General features: G+C 36.9%; 1 protein-coding gene across 3 annotated transcripts; it reads left to right on the forward strand.

Moving 5' to 3' along the window:
• Positions 1 to 1224: 1224 nt before the first annotated feature.
• Positions 1225 to 9396, forward strand: LOC105060866 (uncharacterized). Of its 3 annotated transcripts, XM_029260644.2 has the most exons (3): positions 1225 to 1890; positions 8940 to 8959; positions 9041 to 9396. In XM_029260644.2, the coding sequence occupies exons 1-3, from the start codon at positions 1448 to 1450 to the stop codon at positions 9052 to 9054; spliced, it is 477 nt and encodes a 158-aa protein (XP_029116477.1). In that variant the 5' UTR covers positions 1225 to 1447; the 3' UTR covers positions 9055 to 9396. The 3 variants fall into 3 exon arrangements, with proteins under 3 accessions (XP_029116477.1, XP_029116478.1, XP_029116479.1); XM_029260645.2 differs by lacking the exons at positions 8940 to 8959; positions 9041 to 9396 and adding an exon at positions 2023 to 7640 and having other exon boundaries at positions 1226 to 1890; XM_029260646.2 differs by lacking the exon at positions 8940 to 8959 and having other exon boundaries at positions 1231 to 1890.
• The last annotated feature ends 9798 nt before the right edge of the window (positions 9397 to 19194 follow it).

Genomic DNA, 19194 nt, shown 5'->3' on the forward strand with positions numbered 1-19194 from the left:
CTTATCGTATCCATTGACATCCCTACTCTATCCTATTAATTGCTGTATCCCTTTGCCATTCGGAGATAAGGCATGCTTACAATGAGGTGTCTAGGGACAGTGCCTCAAAAATAAATTCGTTCCCTCATATAAGTATTTGACAATATCGCCCGAGGGTATGATGACTCTGAAAATCCTTTCAGTTATCCAGAAGTAAACAACAGAGGGACAAAGAAAGAAAATAGTGGGAAAAATTGAGAGAGAAGATAGCATAATAGAATAAAATGAAACTAAACTCGCATAGAGGCCTGATCTTATTTGATAGCGAAATTCTTTGTACATCATTTGTGGTGTAAAAAATCCGACGTGGAGCGTACCATCTCGCTTGATTAATTCATGCAACCCTCATGGTACGACGTCATAGATGTCACTTCGTATCAAATGGGACATCTGAAGGCGCGAAGAAAATGAATGCGGTGCGCTGTTCCATCATTAAATATATTTAATGCACGTATACATCGATGTAGGAACGCGATGACTCTTTTTAATTTTTTTTCTAAATAGTGAAGAAGAGGGATGGCCTCCACAAGTCTTATGTAAAGATAGCCAAGAGCTAGATCAATTGGTTCATTGATCCCACATCGAATTATTCGATGGAATGAAAATATACTTAAAAAATATTATATTTTTATATAATATAAAAATATAATGATTTAAAATTTTTGATGATATTTATATTTATATATATTATTTTTTAAAATAAAAAAATATTCTATGCATTGCGTGAGTTATGTACTAGTTCAATTTAAATTTTAAAACAAGAAATAAGATAAATGGCAACTAAAACTCTACAAAAAAAATTGAAGGCAAAAAACTAATAGATATCGCAAAGAACTATATTTTTTTTTTTCTTGAGAGTCTTAAGCTAAAATATCAATAAAAATATATCTATCTAATAAAAAATTTCGTTATCTCAAATTATTAAAGGAGTTATCGTCTCTATCCCTGAAAAGCAGATTCATACAATTTTTCAAAGATAAGACTCTTACAAAACCATCATATGACGGCTATAATGGAGTAGTATACTTAGGTTAACACATTCATATTATGATATTTTTTTAATATAAAGATATTAAAAAATTATTAAAATATAATTTTAATAATCTTACCAATAATATATTTATTAATGTATAAAGAAGTCCGATCTCGACGCCTTTGTGGAAAAAAACAATGTACCGGATAAATGAGCTTCAAGCAACATCCCGTTGTTGCCGTTTCTTCCCTCTGATGGCGGACAAATGATCATCGTTAAATTGTCAAAAGAAAAAAAAAAAAGAAGAAAAAGTTCGCGCTTACATAGAATACAATAACTTATGTTGAATCTATTTACTAAATATTGTTCAATATTTTTCTCCATAGCTGATATAAAAACCGCCGCGGAGCGCGGCCTACCTGCTTGTTGAACACGATGACGGGCTCGTTTGGAGGCGGCGGCGGGAGGGTCCGCGGCACGTGCGGATGGAGCGTGTTCGACGGCGTGCGGGCCTTCCCTCCCACCCCTGAAGCCCTTATGGCCGAGATCGACGCTGCCATCGCCGCCTCCGAGTACGTCCACGCCACCGCCCTCCTCTCCTCCTGCTCTCCCTCTAACCCGCCGGCGGCGGAGGATGAGCCGGAGAAGGAGAAGGTCCGAGCCACCGCCGCCCCCATCTATGACGCGCGTCTGGCCGACGAGGCTTACAAGGCGGCGTGCGCCGCCCTCGCGGCCGGGAGGCCGGACGCCGCCATCCAGTCCCTCCGTCTGGCCCTGGCCAGCTGCCCTCCGGACAAGTCCTCCGCCCTCGCGAAACTCCGGTCTCTCCTCTCCATCGCCTCCTCTCAGCTCCAGAAGCAGCAGCAGCATCTCCAGAGGTTTCTTTCTATCCTCCGTTCTTATTTCATCATATTTCGAATCCCATACGTTTTAAATCGGAAATATCACTTCTTTATAAATCTTGATCAGGAATCTTCTCTCTATTTATTAATTATGATTGTTTCTTTTAGGGCTCTATTATTTTGTCAATCAGAATGATCGGTAGATGAGAATTGGTGCTGGATGTGACTGAAAGTAGGATTCTTGATGGGATTGTCAATTCTGACAAGAAAAGTTGTGGGTGTTGGTGAACTAAATTGGGCTGAAAGACTAGTGTTAACGTTTGATGATCTTTTCTCATATTTACTGTTTATTTGCAGCTTGTCTCTTTATGATCTACCATTTTCTGCGAATGACTTCAAGAACTCCATATTTGGTGAATGGTCTTTGTAGATTCAATTCTGCTTATCCAAGAAAGTTTTGAAAGCAACAAACTTTTTTTTTTTTTTTTGCCTTTTTGTATTTTAATGTGCCTAGCGGAACTGACACATATGCTCTCCAATTGGACTTCATTTAGTACTCTGCTCTTCCTATTGGACTTTGGGAAACCGCCATAGTGTTCTCATTAATTATTGCCTTGCTGGATTTTAAAGTTCATGTGTAGCTCAGTGACTTTTGCGAGTCAGTTGTCAAGGTTTACTAAATAATAGATCATTTGGGGGGTGCTTGGTTCACGACCGGAATCAGAATCGGAATCGGAATGGCCAAATCCCCCGAAGCGCTTGGTTCGTGACCAAAATTGGAATTGGAATAAAAATTTGAATCCATAGAGAAGAGTAGGGATTGAATTCTATGTACATTGGACCATTCTCATTCCATTCCGGAATTGGAATCGAAGTAGGACTCTTCCCAACCAAATGGTTGGAATGGGAGTCACCCATTTTCATTACAATTCCACACCCCCACTCCCCCCAACCAAGTACCCCTTCGTGATGAATGTTTATTGGCCTGAAATGCAAATTCCTTTTTACAGCAGAATTATGCAGGGAGAATGCTAGAGATGACTTATATGATTGTTAGCCCTTGTCTGGCTTCTTTCTTACTGCAGATCATAAACCCAATCTTGCTTCTTCCCATTATGAATGCAAGCTTAAAGCCAGCATGTAAACAGTATTATTTGAGATTGAAAAGAAGAATTGGGAGGAGGGGAATAAATGAAGCCACTTTGAAATGGACTAGTGCGAGGGGGAGATAGATATGGTTGTATACTTTAGCAGTATCTAAGGAAGCAAAACAATTCCACCATTAAACTGTAAGGAGAAGGGTGATCAGAAGAGTCTTCAGGAAAGTGCTGCCAGAAACAACTTGATAATACCTTTCTAGTGAAGTATTAATTGTTGGAATGCATGAATACCAACAGGTGTTCCACCTGGCCTCAAGTTGATGTGAAAAGGCTTCTAGTTATGCTACTATTGTATGCCACGTGAAATGCACATGGGTGCCTGTAGAGTTTCACCAGTATAAGTCTGGATTTTCATTTTGTAGTAGACAGATAATTTGTCCTGTTAACTGCTCCATAAAACACTTAGAAGGCAAACATTAGTGTGGCTCTCTAAAAGAAGTAGGACTATAAACTATTGGAAGCAAGAAAGAAATACATTGATAACTGCTAGAGAGAATTTATGACATTCAGGAACAACACATCAAACTTAGAAGTCATGTTCAGAAATCATGTGATCCAATTTTGCTGTAGTTTATGTCAAAATTAGGTGTAGTTGCTTTTTCTTTGTGAATTTAAATTGCTAGTTGCATTTTGGTCTTAGAGATCTTGGATTTTTGTCCATAGGGATAACTGATATGTTTCTTATTTTCTTCTAATTTTATATCAATTTTAAGGGTTATTTTTCTAGTGGTGTCTTTAGCCGTGCTATAAGTACAACCATCATTTGAAGATCCTACTTTCAGGTTTAGTTGGGTTGGAAAAGTTTTTGACTCACCAAAATTGCATTACTTTGGGATCTGGTGTAGTCATAACATTCAAGGGCCATTTGCAGCAACTCTAGGTCCATTTCGATCTTTTACTATATAATTAAGAAGTATCATGTTAGGGATTGAGAGGGGTTGATTGATATTTGGATTTAGCCCTAGTTGCATAGCCCATCGCCTAGGGCCCTTTTGTGAGAGATAGAGTTACCTTAATATGGTGCCTCTTTTGAACATATCAAAAGCACCTAATTGGAAAGCAATTTAATACAACCTAAAAGTTGGGGCCTAGTAATCGGACATGTATGTCTTCTAAATAACTTTCATAGGATATATATGTCTTTTAAATAACTTTCATATGAATTCAATTTTATTCTTAATAAACTTGGTTGATAATTTAATACTTAGAGAAAACAATATTACCAATGCTTTGTGCTTCCAGTGTAGAGTTTGCTTTTCTATAACTTAACCATTATGCCCTTTTAAACAAACTTTATTTTAAATCCTTAAGTTAATATCTCTTTTCCTCCTTCTCTTCCTCCCTCCAATTGATTCGAGAACCTCACCATATTAGAAGCAAATAATGGATTTGTCAACACTAGCAGTGGTTGTGATGGGAGTAGTCACCATTGCCATTAACGGCTATGGGGGCAGTGGCTAGATGCAATAGCAATGGTTGGAGGAGAGACTAAGATAGTGTTTAGATGAGGAGTAGATTTTGGAAAGAATATCTTTTGTGCTGCTAGAGGGATAGACATGTTTAGCAAAATGAGGTATTTTGGTGTTTGGTTGGAGGGATGAGTGCAGATAATAAGTTGCATTTAGTGTGTATTGAGTGTTGAGATGTTGCGGATTTTATCCTAAAGAGGAAGTGTCCTCCCACATTTTATGTGTTTATAGAATGGATGAGGGCAAAAAGTTAATTGGAGCAGATAAGGACAAGCCTATTCTAGGGTATAAGTATATTCCACCAAAATAGTGTAATAAAATTATACCATGTGGCCACTTATACCTCCACATAGTATAAGCCCATATTATGTTGCCTTTTCTGCATTGTCAAGGATATTCAGAGGGATATACTCCCATTTATTCTATAACCAAACAGGCCCTAAGAGGGCAGGGTAAATAATATAGGTAGTGCCAAAGGATCTCTGTAAGTGGTGGAGGTGGCATGACCTGCCTGTTCATCGATCCAGTTGCCACCTATAAGTGCTCCTCTCCTTCTTGCTGGTTCTTTTCCGGTTCCCCTCTCCTTGACCGTGCCTCGATCATTGTCCAATTCATACAACAGTTCAGTTCTTTCCAAAAGAAACAAAGTTTTGGAACAATTCATAGGAATAACTCATTGTTGTATAATTGTAAACAAGTAAACTCATAAAATAAAAATTTCTTAAGGTGTAAACTAACTTTTTCAACTCAATTGTCTGCTTGGTTGCCTTGAGATTTTGTTACAATCATACCAAAAATTGGCTCAATATAAAGAAGAGAACTTAGAGATTTTGCAATTATTATAATTACAAACAGGGAAATTTTCATCGAAATATTACCCAACTTCTTGTTTTGTTGCCTACGTTTGCTTCCTCTTTTTGAAGAGAGACATCAATCTCTGCATAGGGAAGGTATAGATATAAGTGGAAAGCTCCCAGAAGATGCAATCTTCACGGGACCTTAGCTCTTAGTAGTCTAGCAACACCACATCATTAGGTGTACTAGTCCCTCCATGGTAGAGATGAGGTGGGTGCTGAGTCACCGTTGTACATGATGTTTGTGGTGATACCATGGGTGGTGCTGTGGGAGGGTGTCGATTGGAGTAGGGTGGGGGGCCTTGTGAGGGTGGCAGTTGTGTGACATTATAAGGGCAATGTTAATGAGGATGTCGAGGCCATGGTTGGTGGGGCTAGAAACCCAGATGATTGGAGATGCTTCTGGTGAAGAAGAGGAGGAAGGCAAAGGGGTTTGGTATGATCCCTACTTTGCGATTCTAAGCCTCTAGCGTAATGTAGGGCTGCATTAAGAAAATTGTTGGCTAGCTAGCTAGCTGGTCCACATGAAAGTAATCAATCCTAATTATGCAGAGATGACTCAAATGATTTTGAATACATTACCAGGAGAGATGGATGCAGTAATATGACATTATCTTGTCAAGTCCTAGTATGTGTGAAAGTTATGCAAGTCCTAATTGTGTTTAATTTTGTTTGAAGACATATTTGGTAACATTACAAATATAATGTAAATGGATGTGGAAATTTGGAGCAAATTCAAGGGACTTAGCATGAGATTTTCTAAACAAAGTCCCAAGGTCATCTTCTTCTCTCCTTACTAGGTTTTCTTCATCCACTTTTCTGTTTCTATTCTTTTCCTCCAAAACCAATACTCAGATTTCATATCTTAATTTTATTTGTAAGATTTTTTGCTGACTTCAAAGATCGACTGTTATTTTCCCTAAATGCTAGAGTCCTCTCCAGTCATCTATATGCTATGAGATATCTGAAATGAGTTTCTAAACCTTTAGCAATCTCTCCGAGTCTTCTTCCGAATGCAGGGGAGTCCCACTCAAGTTTTAAATCTATTCATGTTGAGGTACATGATCAATGTGATTGACAAACAATAGCTAGAAAACAATAGTTGGAGTGAAAATTTACATGTTTATGTTACTTTTGCATTACTCTCTCTCTCTCTTCCCCCCCTTTTTTTAATCAATGCCTTGTTTAAGATAAGCTGGTAGTTTCTATTCTTATCCAAAAAGTGTGGCATGCCCCTCTCAGTTTCCTTTTAATAGTTTTCTGCATTTCTATTTAAAAGTACTTCGTAGAAAACCACAATTCCAGTTTTCGTTAGTTCCATCTATGTTTAAGATTCTTCACCACACCTGCCCTTTGTGAATTTCAAGGCGGTTTCCTATATATTTTAAAGTCTTCCATGATGAGGCTTCAAGAAATGGATAAAATGGTTAGCATCTAATATTTGGGATTTCTGCATGCATCATTTGGAATTATTTGTGTATAAGACCACAAGTTCTTAATATTTGCAAGTTATAATGTGAGAGAAAGATTTGTTTTGTTTTTTAAAATCCTCAATCAAACTACTACCAATTAAATGACAATTTACCTTTATCTATCGGCTGCCCTTAGGTTCTTTTTCTAGGACCTTTTAATGGCTTCTTTAGCAAGTAACATAGGCTTCTCATAATTTAGTAATTAACTTCCAATGAACATGAATACCCACAATATTTCCTGAATTATAATTCTAGATTCCTAGAATGCCCATATCGAGAGACACTCAAAATTTCCCAAAATTAAATAATTATGACTTAGAACATTTCTAATCCATTCTTTATCTAAATTACACATCTAATACCAGTCTTATTCGAAATTGGACTCTTATACCAACATTGGAGAATTACTTAAAAGAAAATATATGAAATTACAAAATAAAATCTGATTTACTGACTCAGAGAGAGAGAACAAGAGACAATGCGCCTTTGCATTGAGGGCTGAGACTGACTCTGTGAGCTTATCATTGCATGATAAGGGACTAAATGGCCTTCCATGCTCATCACTGAGTGGTCAGGACCTCTTATCATTTAAGATCAGTTTTCCATGCTTTGAGAGCTGAGACTGACTCTGCGAGCTTATCATTGCATGATAAGGGACTAAATGGCCTTCCATGCTTATCATCGAGTGGTCAGGACCTCTTATCACTTAAGATCATAGTTTAAATGCAGTCTATTTTTGGTAGTGCTGCATTAAAAGGTCTATTTAGTCATCAGCTCAAAGGAGATGAATGGGCAGATAATTCTTTGTTCTTCTTCCTTTTTTTTTTTTTTTTAACATAATCATGGGTAAATGATCATTTTGTACCATAATGAACCCCTTCGCATCACCATCGACCACCATGGTCTGTATTTCAAAGACATTTTTGCAGGCAGTTAAAAGGCTGTGAATGAGATGGGTTTTCTGCACTATAAAAGGAGATGATGGCACTGCTTTGCAATTTTCTTCTGTCTTCTGAGTGCATATTTCTCATGGTTTCGACAAAATATAGGACAAATGTTTCTTTCCTTACCTTGTAAGCTTTATTGATTATACTGATGTACTAATCTTTCTGTAGTTGTAGTATCAAAAATCTGGTTTATTATTGTCATAATTCTCCCTCTGTGGTAGTATTGCTGAAATATGCTTTGTCATTCACTGTTTTTGTTGAAAATTTTTGTAGATCAGGTAACTTTTGTTCTCCTGTAATTTGTACCTATGGATCAGTCTTCTAAGTCTTATATTTCTGAAGTTATATTGTAAAAGTCAATCCAGGAGTTTGGACATCTATCCCTTTCTGGTATTTTCTTTTATGGTAAGTTCAAGGATTTCAAATTTATATGTTTAGTGGATGTAATATAAAGCAAATTTAAGAAGGCAGGAATTTAGCAGTGCCATTTCTTAAACCATTCTTGGGCTAAAATGCAACTACTGTTAGGTGTTTCTTCTTCTTCTTCTTCTTCTTCTTAGAAGTAAATCGAGATATCATACTCACTCTAGTCATGCTACCATTAGCTTGTTCAGGCTCTAATTAAGATAGTATTAATAATTAAATGTATTTATCCTGCAATGCAAGTAATTCAACATACTCAGCTTCTGTTTCGTAATCTTCTGAACCTACATGAACAAATATAAAATAAACTCTCTTGATGAACTTTTGAACAATGGAAATGGTGAGCTTAGGGACTGACTGGAAGTGTACCATACATCCTTATTGGTGCAACAAATTATGACTCAAGACATCTAGGCCCATAGAAGTCAATATTGAATTGGCATTTAAATTTAATATCTTGAAGCAATGTGTACAACTTATTTGGGTTAAGGTGTTCCAGTCTTAAAGGAGACTAGAGAGAGGGAGAGCAGGGGAAAAATTGATATGATATAGTCCAACTTAAAGTTGGGTTTTCTAGGGAAGTTTAGAATTGTCATAAATATTTTGAGCTAGTCAAGATGCTTAAATCAGTCCTAGCACTGTGACATGCTATTGTATTTCCTTTCTTCTGATTGTACTGATATCTCATATTTATGCTTGTTATACATTTTGACTTTATGTTTCTCATGGATGTTGGTGTCCCTTCCATGGTAATTTCCAGAGAATTCGTGGAGTTTCAGAGTATGCTTTGAAACTTTATCAAATTCACATCTATTGTGCTTGTATATCTGTGTGCATGAACTGGTCCTCCCTTATTTGCAGGAAAGAGTGATTAAATCAATTATCCTCCCCAGATCGTATGACTGCGAGCAAATTGAAATGGTTGCTATATGCTACAGTGTTGAGGATATTTCTTTGCCTCTGTGAAGCATCAATGATTGTATAGATGTTTTTAGATTCATTGTCATGCTTGTAATGTAATTTATATATTTCATGGATAAATGTAATCATTAAGGTTTTGCTCCTTCAGAATCCAGGTCTATTTTGTTCAAAATGTAAAGGAACCACGACATTTGCTTCTTGTATAGTTCAGGCCACATGATATCTTTATCTGAGATTCTTTCTCCATGTATAACCAGATTCTTTGATGAAATGTAGACGAGCTGAGTTACATATAATGATTGATATTACACAGAATGGCAACTTTTTGGATATATTGATGTCAACAGTGAGGATTCAGATAATGGCTGTTGGTATGTTATTTTGATTGTTGCTCGTTTCATCTCTTCCAAGTCCTCTCGGATTTGGACTCCTCCATCTATTTTGGGAGAAAGAAGACTCTCATCGGAATTTTTTTTATTATTAATTTTTTTTTGCTGATGCTTTAAAAGTCGTGCATGGTGACTGGGCCAATCAAGTGGATCAGGGCTGGTTGATTTCGGGCCTATTCGGGTCAGGATATTACAGTAAGAATCTCCAAAAGAGTATATCAATAGAAGATCACGTCAGCATAAGCCGCACCTTAAAAAAAGTGGTCCTAGAGTTATGGAATACCAATGCATGTGGTCGAGGCATTGATTGTTGTTCAAGTGGACTATTATCAGATATCAAGATTTGATCACACTATCACTCTAGATGTGCATTTACTTTCTCTCTCTATTGCAATCGTTATAAGACCAAGAGAATATAGTGGAGTAGGGATGGCAGTCGAAAGGATTTTTCGGATATCTGATGTGTCTCAAATTTTAATAAGACCCATTTAACAATATCCAATAGAATCTGGGGCAAGTGTGGGATTCAAAATTAAACTTCGTTCAGGACAGATTTGAAGCTTATCCTCGTGATAACTGCTATCTGAAGTTGATTATATATATTTTATATTATATATATATATATATATATATATATATATATATATATATATATATATATAAATAAATAATAGAAGGTATATATATTTTGTAAAATATTGTAAAATATGTAAATAGCAGGACGATGAGAGAATTTGAACTTCAAACTTTGGATGACCTAACCATCATCGTAATCAGCCACGTTTTGCGTTCAGATTGATCGATGTATACAATTACACTCCTTAAACTCTTATTTACATATTTCTACCAAAAAAAAAAAAACTCATATATATATATATATATACACGCACACCCCAACAGAAAACCCCAGCCATCGCGTAGGCTTCGCTATTCGGCCGCTCAAAGGCTCCCACCGCTCAAAGGCTCCCACCCGATTGAACTCCTAAAGGACGGAAAAAACGAAGGAAAAACCAACAAAGGTAAGACCTTGATTGATCATTTTTTTTTTCCTTTCCATTTCATTCTTTTTTTTTTCGGAGATCTGTGGGGAAGGAGAGAACCTGAGGGAGATCGGAGGGGTTTCTTAGGTTCCGGTTGGGGTTTTTTCTCTCGAGCATATGAGATTTTGTGCGAGTTATCGCGGGGTGAGTTGGTCCCTTGCGGTTTTGAGAGCTTATTCTTGCTAGAAGCATGATATTTTGTAGGGTTTGGGGATTTTTGATCGAAAGGATTCTTCTTTGGCTTCAAAATTTTCAATTTATGGAGCTCTGTTCTAATGATAATATGAATATGAGACTTGCACCGGGTAAGTTCTACCTTTCTGAAATGTGGATCCATGAGGATGGCGAACTCTGGACGGCCTGCTGTTAGGCAACCGAGTTCTAGCCTTTTTTTCATGTCTTTTTGTTTTCCTCTCCCTCCTCTTTCTGTCTCTTTTGGAATAATGCTTTGCATACGGAGGATAGCAGCACTGCTGTATTTATAAAGAGGCTATGATGACTGCCTGTGCGAGATGCGCCAAAAGAGTCTAGAGAGAGATGGAGGTGATGCATTTCTGTTCTTGTTGTTGTAGTGGCAGGGCAAGCTTGGACGGTCTGTTACATCGCAGGCAACCGCTTGCAGCCACCTCATGGTTAAGGTGCAGAGGAACTTGCAATGCCTTATCTTTCAATGGCAGATCTGAGCCTTCTTCTTTTCCTTTTTCCCTTGTTTACTTTGTTGGTCTCTGATTTATGTACTGTTTTTAAGTTTTTATTTTATTTTTTTTATAAAATTTCTACTCCTAGTGACGTTTGAAAGATTTGATTTGTTCCTGAAGTCCCTCATTAACCCAAATGATGTGATGATGAATGAAGGATTTGAGAAATATTTTGAATTGTGAGCAGCTAGATTTCCAGAATCCTTGATACATACTTTCAGCTCCACCAATCTGATAGACCGTGTCAACTGAAGCATGAAGCTATCATGTCCATTTAAGCATTGGCTTACCATCAACTGAAGGACCATCCAGATTTCATATCTTTGGATGGCCTAACCACTACCTTAACCAATAACCACAGTTTGCATCTATTTTTACCCTAGCCATCGTCTAAGCTTCCCCTATTCGCCCACTCCAAGCCTCCCACCCGGTTGAGGCTCCTGAGGATGGAAAAAAACAGAGGAAAAACTGGGGGAACATAGGAAAAATCTACAAAAACAAAGGTAAGACCTTTTCCCACATAGATTGATCATTTTTTTTTTCTTTTCACTTTTTTTTCTTTTCATTTCATTCTCTTTTTTGGAGATCTGTGGGGAAGGAGAGCAAGTTGATGTTTTTTCTCGACCATATGAGATTTCGTGCAAGTTGTGGTGGTGTGAGTTGGTCCCCTGAGGTTTTGAGAGCTTAGTCTTGGTAGAAGTATGATATTTTGCATATAGAGGATCAGCAACAGTGCTCTATTTATAAAGAGGCTATGATGACTGCCAGTGCGAGATGCACCTAAAGAGGCTTATTCGTTTATGATGCATTTGGTTACACTTTTTGATTTTTGATTTTTAAAAAGTACTTATTATTTTTTTTGATTTTTGCTATTGAGTAAAAGCAAAAAAGTAAAAAGTATGTTTGGTAACTATGTTGCTATAAAGCAAAAAGTAACGTTTGGGGACAGCAGGTGAAGAGTTTGACGAGGGAGAAGGGTTCAGGAAGGGAGGAAGAAGGGAGTGGGAAAGTGAAGAGCTCGACGAGAGAAAAGGGTTCGGATTCTTTACTTTTTGGTTTGGCATTTTAGATGCACGGAAGCAAAAAAAGCAGAAAAGCAAGTTTTGGAAAGCAAAATTTTTTGCTTTGCATATAAAGCAATTATTTTGATTTTTGCTTTTTGCTTTTCATGGTGTTACCAAACATTGCTTTTAGATTTTTGCTTTTTAAAAATCAAAAAGCAAAAAAAGTACTTTTTTAATGGCTAATCAAACGCACCCTTAGTGAGAGAGAGAGATGGAGGAGAATCATTTTTATTTTTGTTGTTGTAGTGGCAGGGCAAGTTTGGACGGTCTGCTATACTGCAGGCAACCGCTTACAGCCATTTCATGGTTAAGGTGCAGAGGAACTTGCAGTAAAGACTTTTTTTTCAATGGCAGATCTGAGCCTTCTTCTTTTGCTGTATCCCTTGTTTACTGTTTGGTCTCTGATTTAAGTGCTGTTTTCAAGTTTTTATTTTTATTTTTTATTTTTTAAATTTCTACACCTAGTGATGTTTGAGAGATTTGATTTGTTCTTGAAGTCCCTCATTAACCAAAATGATATGATGATGAATGAAGGATTGGAGAAATATTTTGAATTATGAGCGGCTAGATTTCTGGAATCCCTAATACATAGTTTCAGCTAGATCTGAAGCATGAAGCTATCATGTCCATTTAAGCATTGGCTTAGTATCAACTGAAGGACCATCTAGAATTCATATCTTTGGATGGCCTAACCAAATACCTTAACCAATAAGCCATAGTTTGCATCTATTTTTAAATTGATTGATAATATATTTATACCCTTTAAACTCTTATACACACATGCACACACACGCACACACATATTTATACACACCAACACAAAATTCTAGCCATCGTCTAAGCATCCCCTATTTGGCCACTCCAAGCCTCCCACCTGATTGAGACTGCTGAGGATGGAAAAAATAGAGGAAAAATTGGAGGAAGCATAGGAGAAATCTACAAAAAAACAAAGGTAAGACCTTTTCCCATATAGATTGATCATTTTTTTCCTTTTTCCTTTGTTTTCTTTTCATTTCATTCTCTTCTTCAGAGATTTGTGGGGAAGGAGAGCACTTGAGGGAGATGGGAGGGGTTTCTTAGGTTCTGGTTGGTGTTTTTCCTTGACCATATGGGATTTTGTGCAAGTTATGGCGGTGTGACTTGGTCCCCTAAGGTTTTGAGAGCTTAGTCTCGGTAGAAGCATGATATTTTGCATACAGAGGATCAACAACAGTGTTTTATTTATAGAGAGGCTATTAGGAGCGGAGCACGGATCGGGTTCGATTGGGTTGAGAGAAAAATTTTATCTGATCGAACCCAATCGGGTTGAAGAAAATTCAATCCGCTGCTGATCGTTTATCATGTATAAATTGTTTGAAACCAAAGTGAACGGTTTGTAGTGGGTTTGGATGGGTTTGTCGGTTTGGACTTTAACGTTGACCTAATATTAATTTTAAGTCCAATGTTGGCCCACTTAAGCTTTTTTTTTTTTTTTGTTAATTTAATGCAAAAAAGGCCTAAACCTAATAAGTTACAAATTTTGGGCTTAGTTTTAAACATGTACAAAACAAAACAGAAAAAGAGAAGATTTATTCATCTGAAAGTAATTATATCTGAAAGCTTTCACTTTAGAATTGTTTCAAATTGATGTGCTTCCATCAACAATTAAACATTAATATTTTTATGAATCCAAATGGATGACGCGGTGTTTTTTAGAATGAAGTATTGAAGTCTAAATAATGCCATCTCAAAATAAAAGTGAGTTTGTGAAATATTACATCGGTTGTGTTCGATTTCATATGGGTTAAAAGTGTAGGAATCGAATCCGATCATAAATAACCAATTTTTTACAAATCCCAACCCGATTTCATCCGATTTGTCTTTCAACCGATCGAAACAGATGTTTATTGGGTTAGAATGGGTGGGTTTCTTCGGGTTTCAGTTATTTACTTAGTCCTAGAGGCTATGATGACTGCCAGTGCGAGAGGCACCTAAAGAGGCTTCTTCATTTAGAGAGAGAGAGAGATGGAGGAGAATCATTTCTGTTCTTGTTGTTGTAGGGGCAGGCAAGCTTGGACGATCTGTTATACTGTAGGCAACCGCTTGCAACCATGGTTAAAGTGCAGAGGAACTTGCAGTGTCTTATTTTTCAATGGCAGATCTGAGACTTCTTCTTATGCTCTTTCCCTTGTTTATTTTGTTTGGTCTCTTATTTAAGTACTGTTTTTAAGTTTTTATTTTATTTTTTTAAATTTCTACATCTAGTGACATTTGAGAGATTTGATTTGTTCTTGAAGACCCTCATTAACCAAAATGATATGATGATTAATGAAGTATTGGAGAAATATTTTGAATTATGAGCAACTAGATTTTTGGAATCTATAATACATACTTTCAGCTCCACCAATTTGATAGACCGTGTCAACTGAAGCATGAAGCTATCATGTCCATTTAAGCATTGGCTTAGCATCAACTGAAGGACCATCCAGAATTCATATCTTTGGATTGCCTAACCAATACCTTAACCAATAAGCCACAGCTTGCATCTATTTTTAAATTGATTGATAATATATTTATACCCTTTAAACTCTTACATACATACATACTTACATACATACATACATACATATGTATGTACGTATATGTATATATATACATATATGTATGTATACGTATATGTACATATACATGTGGGTGTGTGTGTATTAATATACATATATACATGTATACATATGTACATATATATCATCTAAGCTTCCCTTATTTAGCCACTCCAAGCCTCCCACCCGGTTGAGACTCCTGAGGATGGAAAAAATAGAGGAAAAACTGGGGGAAACATAGGAAAAATCTACAAAAACAAAGGTAAGACCTTTTCCTACATAGAGTGATCATTTTTTTTTTTGCTTCTTTTTCATTTCATTTCATTTTCTTTTTTGGAGATCTGTGGGAAGGAGAGCACCTGAGGGACATGGGAGGGATTTCTCAGGTTTCGGTTGGTGTTTTTTCTCGACCATATGGGATTTTGTGCGAGTTGTGGCAGTGAGTTGGTCCCCGAAGGTTTTAAGAGCTTAGTCTTGGTAGAAGCATGATATTTTGCATACAGAGGATCAGCAGCTGTGCTCTATTTCTAGCGAGACTTTTGATGACCGCTAGTGCGAGATGCACCTAAAGAGGCTTCTTCATTTAGTGAGATAGAGAGAGAGAGAGAGAGAGAGAGAGAGGAGAAGCATTTCTGTTCTTGTTGTTTTAGTGGCAGGGCAAGCTTGGACAGTCTGTTACACCGCAGGCAACCGCTTGCAGCCACCTTATGGTTAAGGTGTAGAGGAACTTGTAATGCCTTATTTTTCAATGGTAGCCTTCTTTTGCTCTATCCCTTGTTTACTTTGTTTGGTTTTTGATTTAAGTACTGTTTTTAAGTTTTTATTTTATTTTATTTTTTAAAATTTCTACACCTAGTGATATTTGAAAGATTTAATTTGTTCTTGAAGTCCCTCATTAACCAAAATGATATGATGATGAATGAAGGATTGGAGAAATATTTTGAATTATGAGCAGCTAGATTTCCAGAATCCCTAATACATACTTTCAGCTCCACTGCTGTGATAGACTGTGTCAACTGAAGCATGAAGCTATCATGTCCATATAAAAGCACTGGCTTAGCATCAACTAAAGGACCATCCAGAATTCATATCTTTGGATGGCCTAACCACTACCTTAACCAATATGGCATAGTTTGCATCTATTTTAAATTGATTGGTAATATATTTATACCCTTTAAAGTCTTTTATACATACATACATACATACATACATCAACACAAAACCCTAGCCATTGTCTCAGCTTCCCCTATTCGGCCGTTTCAAGCCTCCCACCTGATTGAGACTCCTGAGGATGGAAAAAACAGGGGAAAAATTGGGGGAAATCATTGGAAAAATCTACAAAAACTGAGGTAAGATCTTGATTGATCATTTTTTTTTCTTTTCGCTTCTCTTTCTTCTCATTTCATTATCTTTTTCGGAGATGTGTGGGGAAGGAGAGCACCTGTAGGAGATCAGAGGGGTTTCTTAGGTTTCAATTGGTGTTTATTCTCGAGCATATGGGATTTTGTGCGAGTTGTGGTGGTGTGAGTTGGTCCTTTTTGGTTTTGAGAGCTTAATCTTGTTAGAAGCATGATATTTTGTGGGGTTTGGGGATTTTTGATTGAAGGGATTCTTCTTTGGCTACAAAATTTTCAATTTATGGAGTTCTATTCTCATGATAATATTAATGTGATACCAAATCCATGGCGTGAGACTTGCACTTGGCTAAGTTCCACCTTTCTGAACTATCATGTGGATGCATAAACAAGGCCTTTTCTTATGCTATTCAGCTTCCAAGGATCAAATGTGTGTCATGGTACCTTGCACCGGCCACCACAGAATGAGAGAGATAGAGACTCCAGGCTCATATTTTAACATGTCCTTTCCATACTTTCTGAACATTAACTTTGTGAGATAGGAGGTGGTCTAATTGTTTTGAGAGGTTGGGTTGGAGTCATGCTTGGAATCAGAGAAACCAATTTTTGATTGGTATCGTCAATAAACTGTGATTGGGCCAACAGAAATCTATCATTTTTCATTTTTTTCCCTAGATATTTGGTTTGTATTTGTTGTTTGGTGAAAAGCAATCCATCATGTCCATATTATCATTTTTGTTGTTTTTTTGGATTCGTTGTCTTGATAATCCATATTATATCATTGCTTCTAGATTTTAATTTTATATGATATTTGAATTGATTAGGCAGGTTCAGGTACCCAGCGGGTTTACCATTTTTAACAGGATGGGTTTGCAATTTTTAGATAATTTTGATATTAGCTTTAGGATGGCTTCGGGTTGTAAGATTTTAAATGGGTTCAGATATGGGTAGGGCATATTTTGCGGGTACCCTACCTGTTGCAATCCCTAGAGTGAAGAGGAGAAGGGTAAGAAGTTACAGAGTGGAGAGGTGTGTTTCAAAAGAAAAAAAAGAAGTGGGGAGGTTTGAATCGCTCCCTTCACATGACATGCAGTGCATGCAGTGTGGGGTATAATTTCTCCCTTGATAGCGCCGATGGAAAGCCATCTTCTCTTATCCTTGATATGTATTTGTGTCTTCCTCTCAGACGATGAGCATGGCGAACTCTGGATGGTCTCTTGTTAGGCAACTGGTTTCTGCCTTTGTTCCATGTCTTTTCTTCTCCCTCTCCCTCCTCTGTCTGTCTCTTCTGGAATAATGTTTTGCATATAGAGGATCAGCAGCATTGCTCTATTTATAAAGAGGCTATGATGACTGCCCATGTGAGATGCACCTGAAGGGGCTTCTTCATTTAGTAAGAGAGAGTGAGAGGATTTAGTAAGAGAGAGTGAGAGGGAGATGGAGGTGAAGCATTTCTATTCTTGTAGTGGCAGGGCAAGCTTGGACGGTCTGCTGCACTACAGGCAACCACTTGCAGCCACCTCATGGTTAAGGTGCAGAGGAATTTGCGGTGCCTTATTTTCCAGTGGCAGATCTGAGCCTTCTTTTCCTTTTTCCCATGTTTATTTTGTTTGGTCTCTTGTTTAAGTACTGTTTTTAAGTTTTTATTTTTTTAATTTTTCTACGCATAGTGACCTTTGAAAGATTTGATTTGTTCCTGAAGTCTCCTGTTAACCAAAATGATATGGTGATGAATGAAGGATTAGAGAAATATTTTAAATTATGAGCAGCTAAGTTTCCAGAACCCTAGTACATACTTTCAGCTCCACCAATTTGATAGACCGTATTAACTGAAGCATGAAGCTATCATGTCCATTTGAGCATTGGCTTAGCATCAACTAAAGGACCATCCAGAATTGAAGGCAAAAAACTTGAATGATAGCATCAGAAGGTACTTCACACTCTGAGAGTCAGGTATGGGAACTGGGCCTTACCTTCTTCCTTCATATATCTATCACAGATGATGATTTCTTGCATTCCCTGGGCTTCATATAGTCTTGTCATGTCTGAACACATGGGCAGGTCTGGAATATGCATGAGCTGTGGTTCATCTTTTTCTCCCCTGTTCCATTCCCCACCAAACAAGGGAACTTGCAAAACATAGTGTTGTCTTCTTAAATGAAAGTTTTCCTTTGGGATGGTTTTTGGAAAGAAATATATGATAAAGATTGGTTAATTATATTTACTGTTCAAAGTTATATGCTGTTGGAGAAAGTTGCATCCTCATTATTCAATATGGTGGAGCTGTTTCTGAACGAGAGAATCCAACAAAGAGGTAGGAGACAACTAAAAAAATTCTGCACTTTTCTATTTTGTGTCCTTTTGAGAACCAAATTTGAATATGAAACATGGTCTGGATGCCTGTTAGCTGCATGTGAATAGTTTTATATCGAAGTGGCTGTGATGACTACTATAGTTACAGTATTCTGCTAATTATTGAAAAACTTTTGTATTGTTTCTTTGAATTATTCTTCAAAAACAAATTAAATCCAGAACTTTTCATTATTTTCGAATTGCATGAAAATTTTATGATTTATTCACAAGATATTCATGGTTAATTTAATATTTTTTTTTTGGTTTTGCAAATTAATGATAACATTTGTTATTGTCAATGATGTTGTTTTCTCTATTATTTGTTATTGTTGCCTCTCCTATACTTATTTTGGAGTAAATGAGTTTTCAAGTATATTAGAAATTATTTTTCTAGTTTTACTGTTTATTTCTATTTTTTAGTTATCTGAAATCGTTCCAAACTTCTTACAAATTTGCCAGATGTTTTGAAGGTTTTGAAATGGATTAGTTTCAAAGGTTACCCTTTACAAATGTTCTGCCCCCCACTCTCTCTCTTCTTTTTGTTCTCGTTGTTCTTTTGGTGGTGGTGGTGCTTTAGCGAAAGAGTAATGCTAATCCACCACCAAATGATGGTGCCA

Source organism: Elaeis guineensis, chromosome 13 (assembly GCF_000442705.2).
Source record: "Elaeis guineensis isolate ETL-2024a chromosome 13, EG11, whole genome shotgun sequence".
In the NCBI taxonomy this organism is placed as follows: domain Eukaryota; kingdom Viridiplantae; phylum Streptophyta; class Magnoliopsida; order Arecales; family Arecaceae; genus Elaeis; species Elaeis guineensis.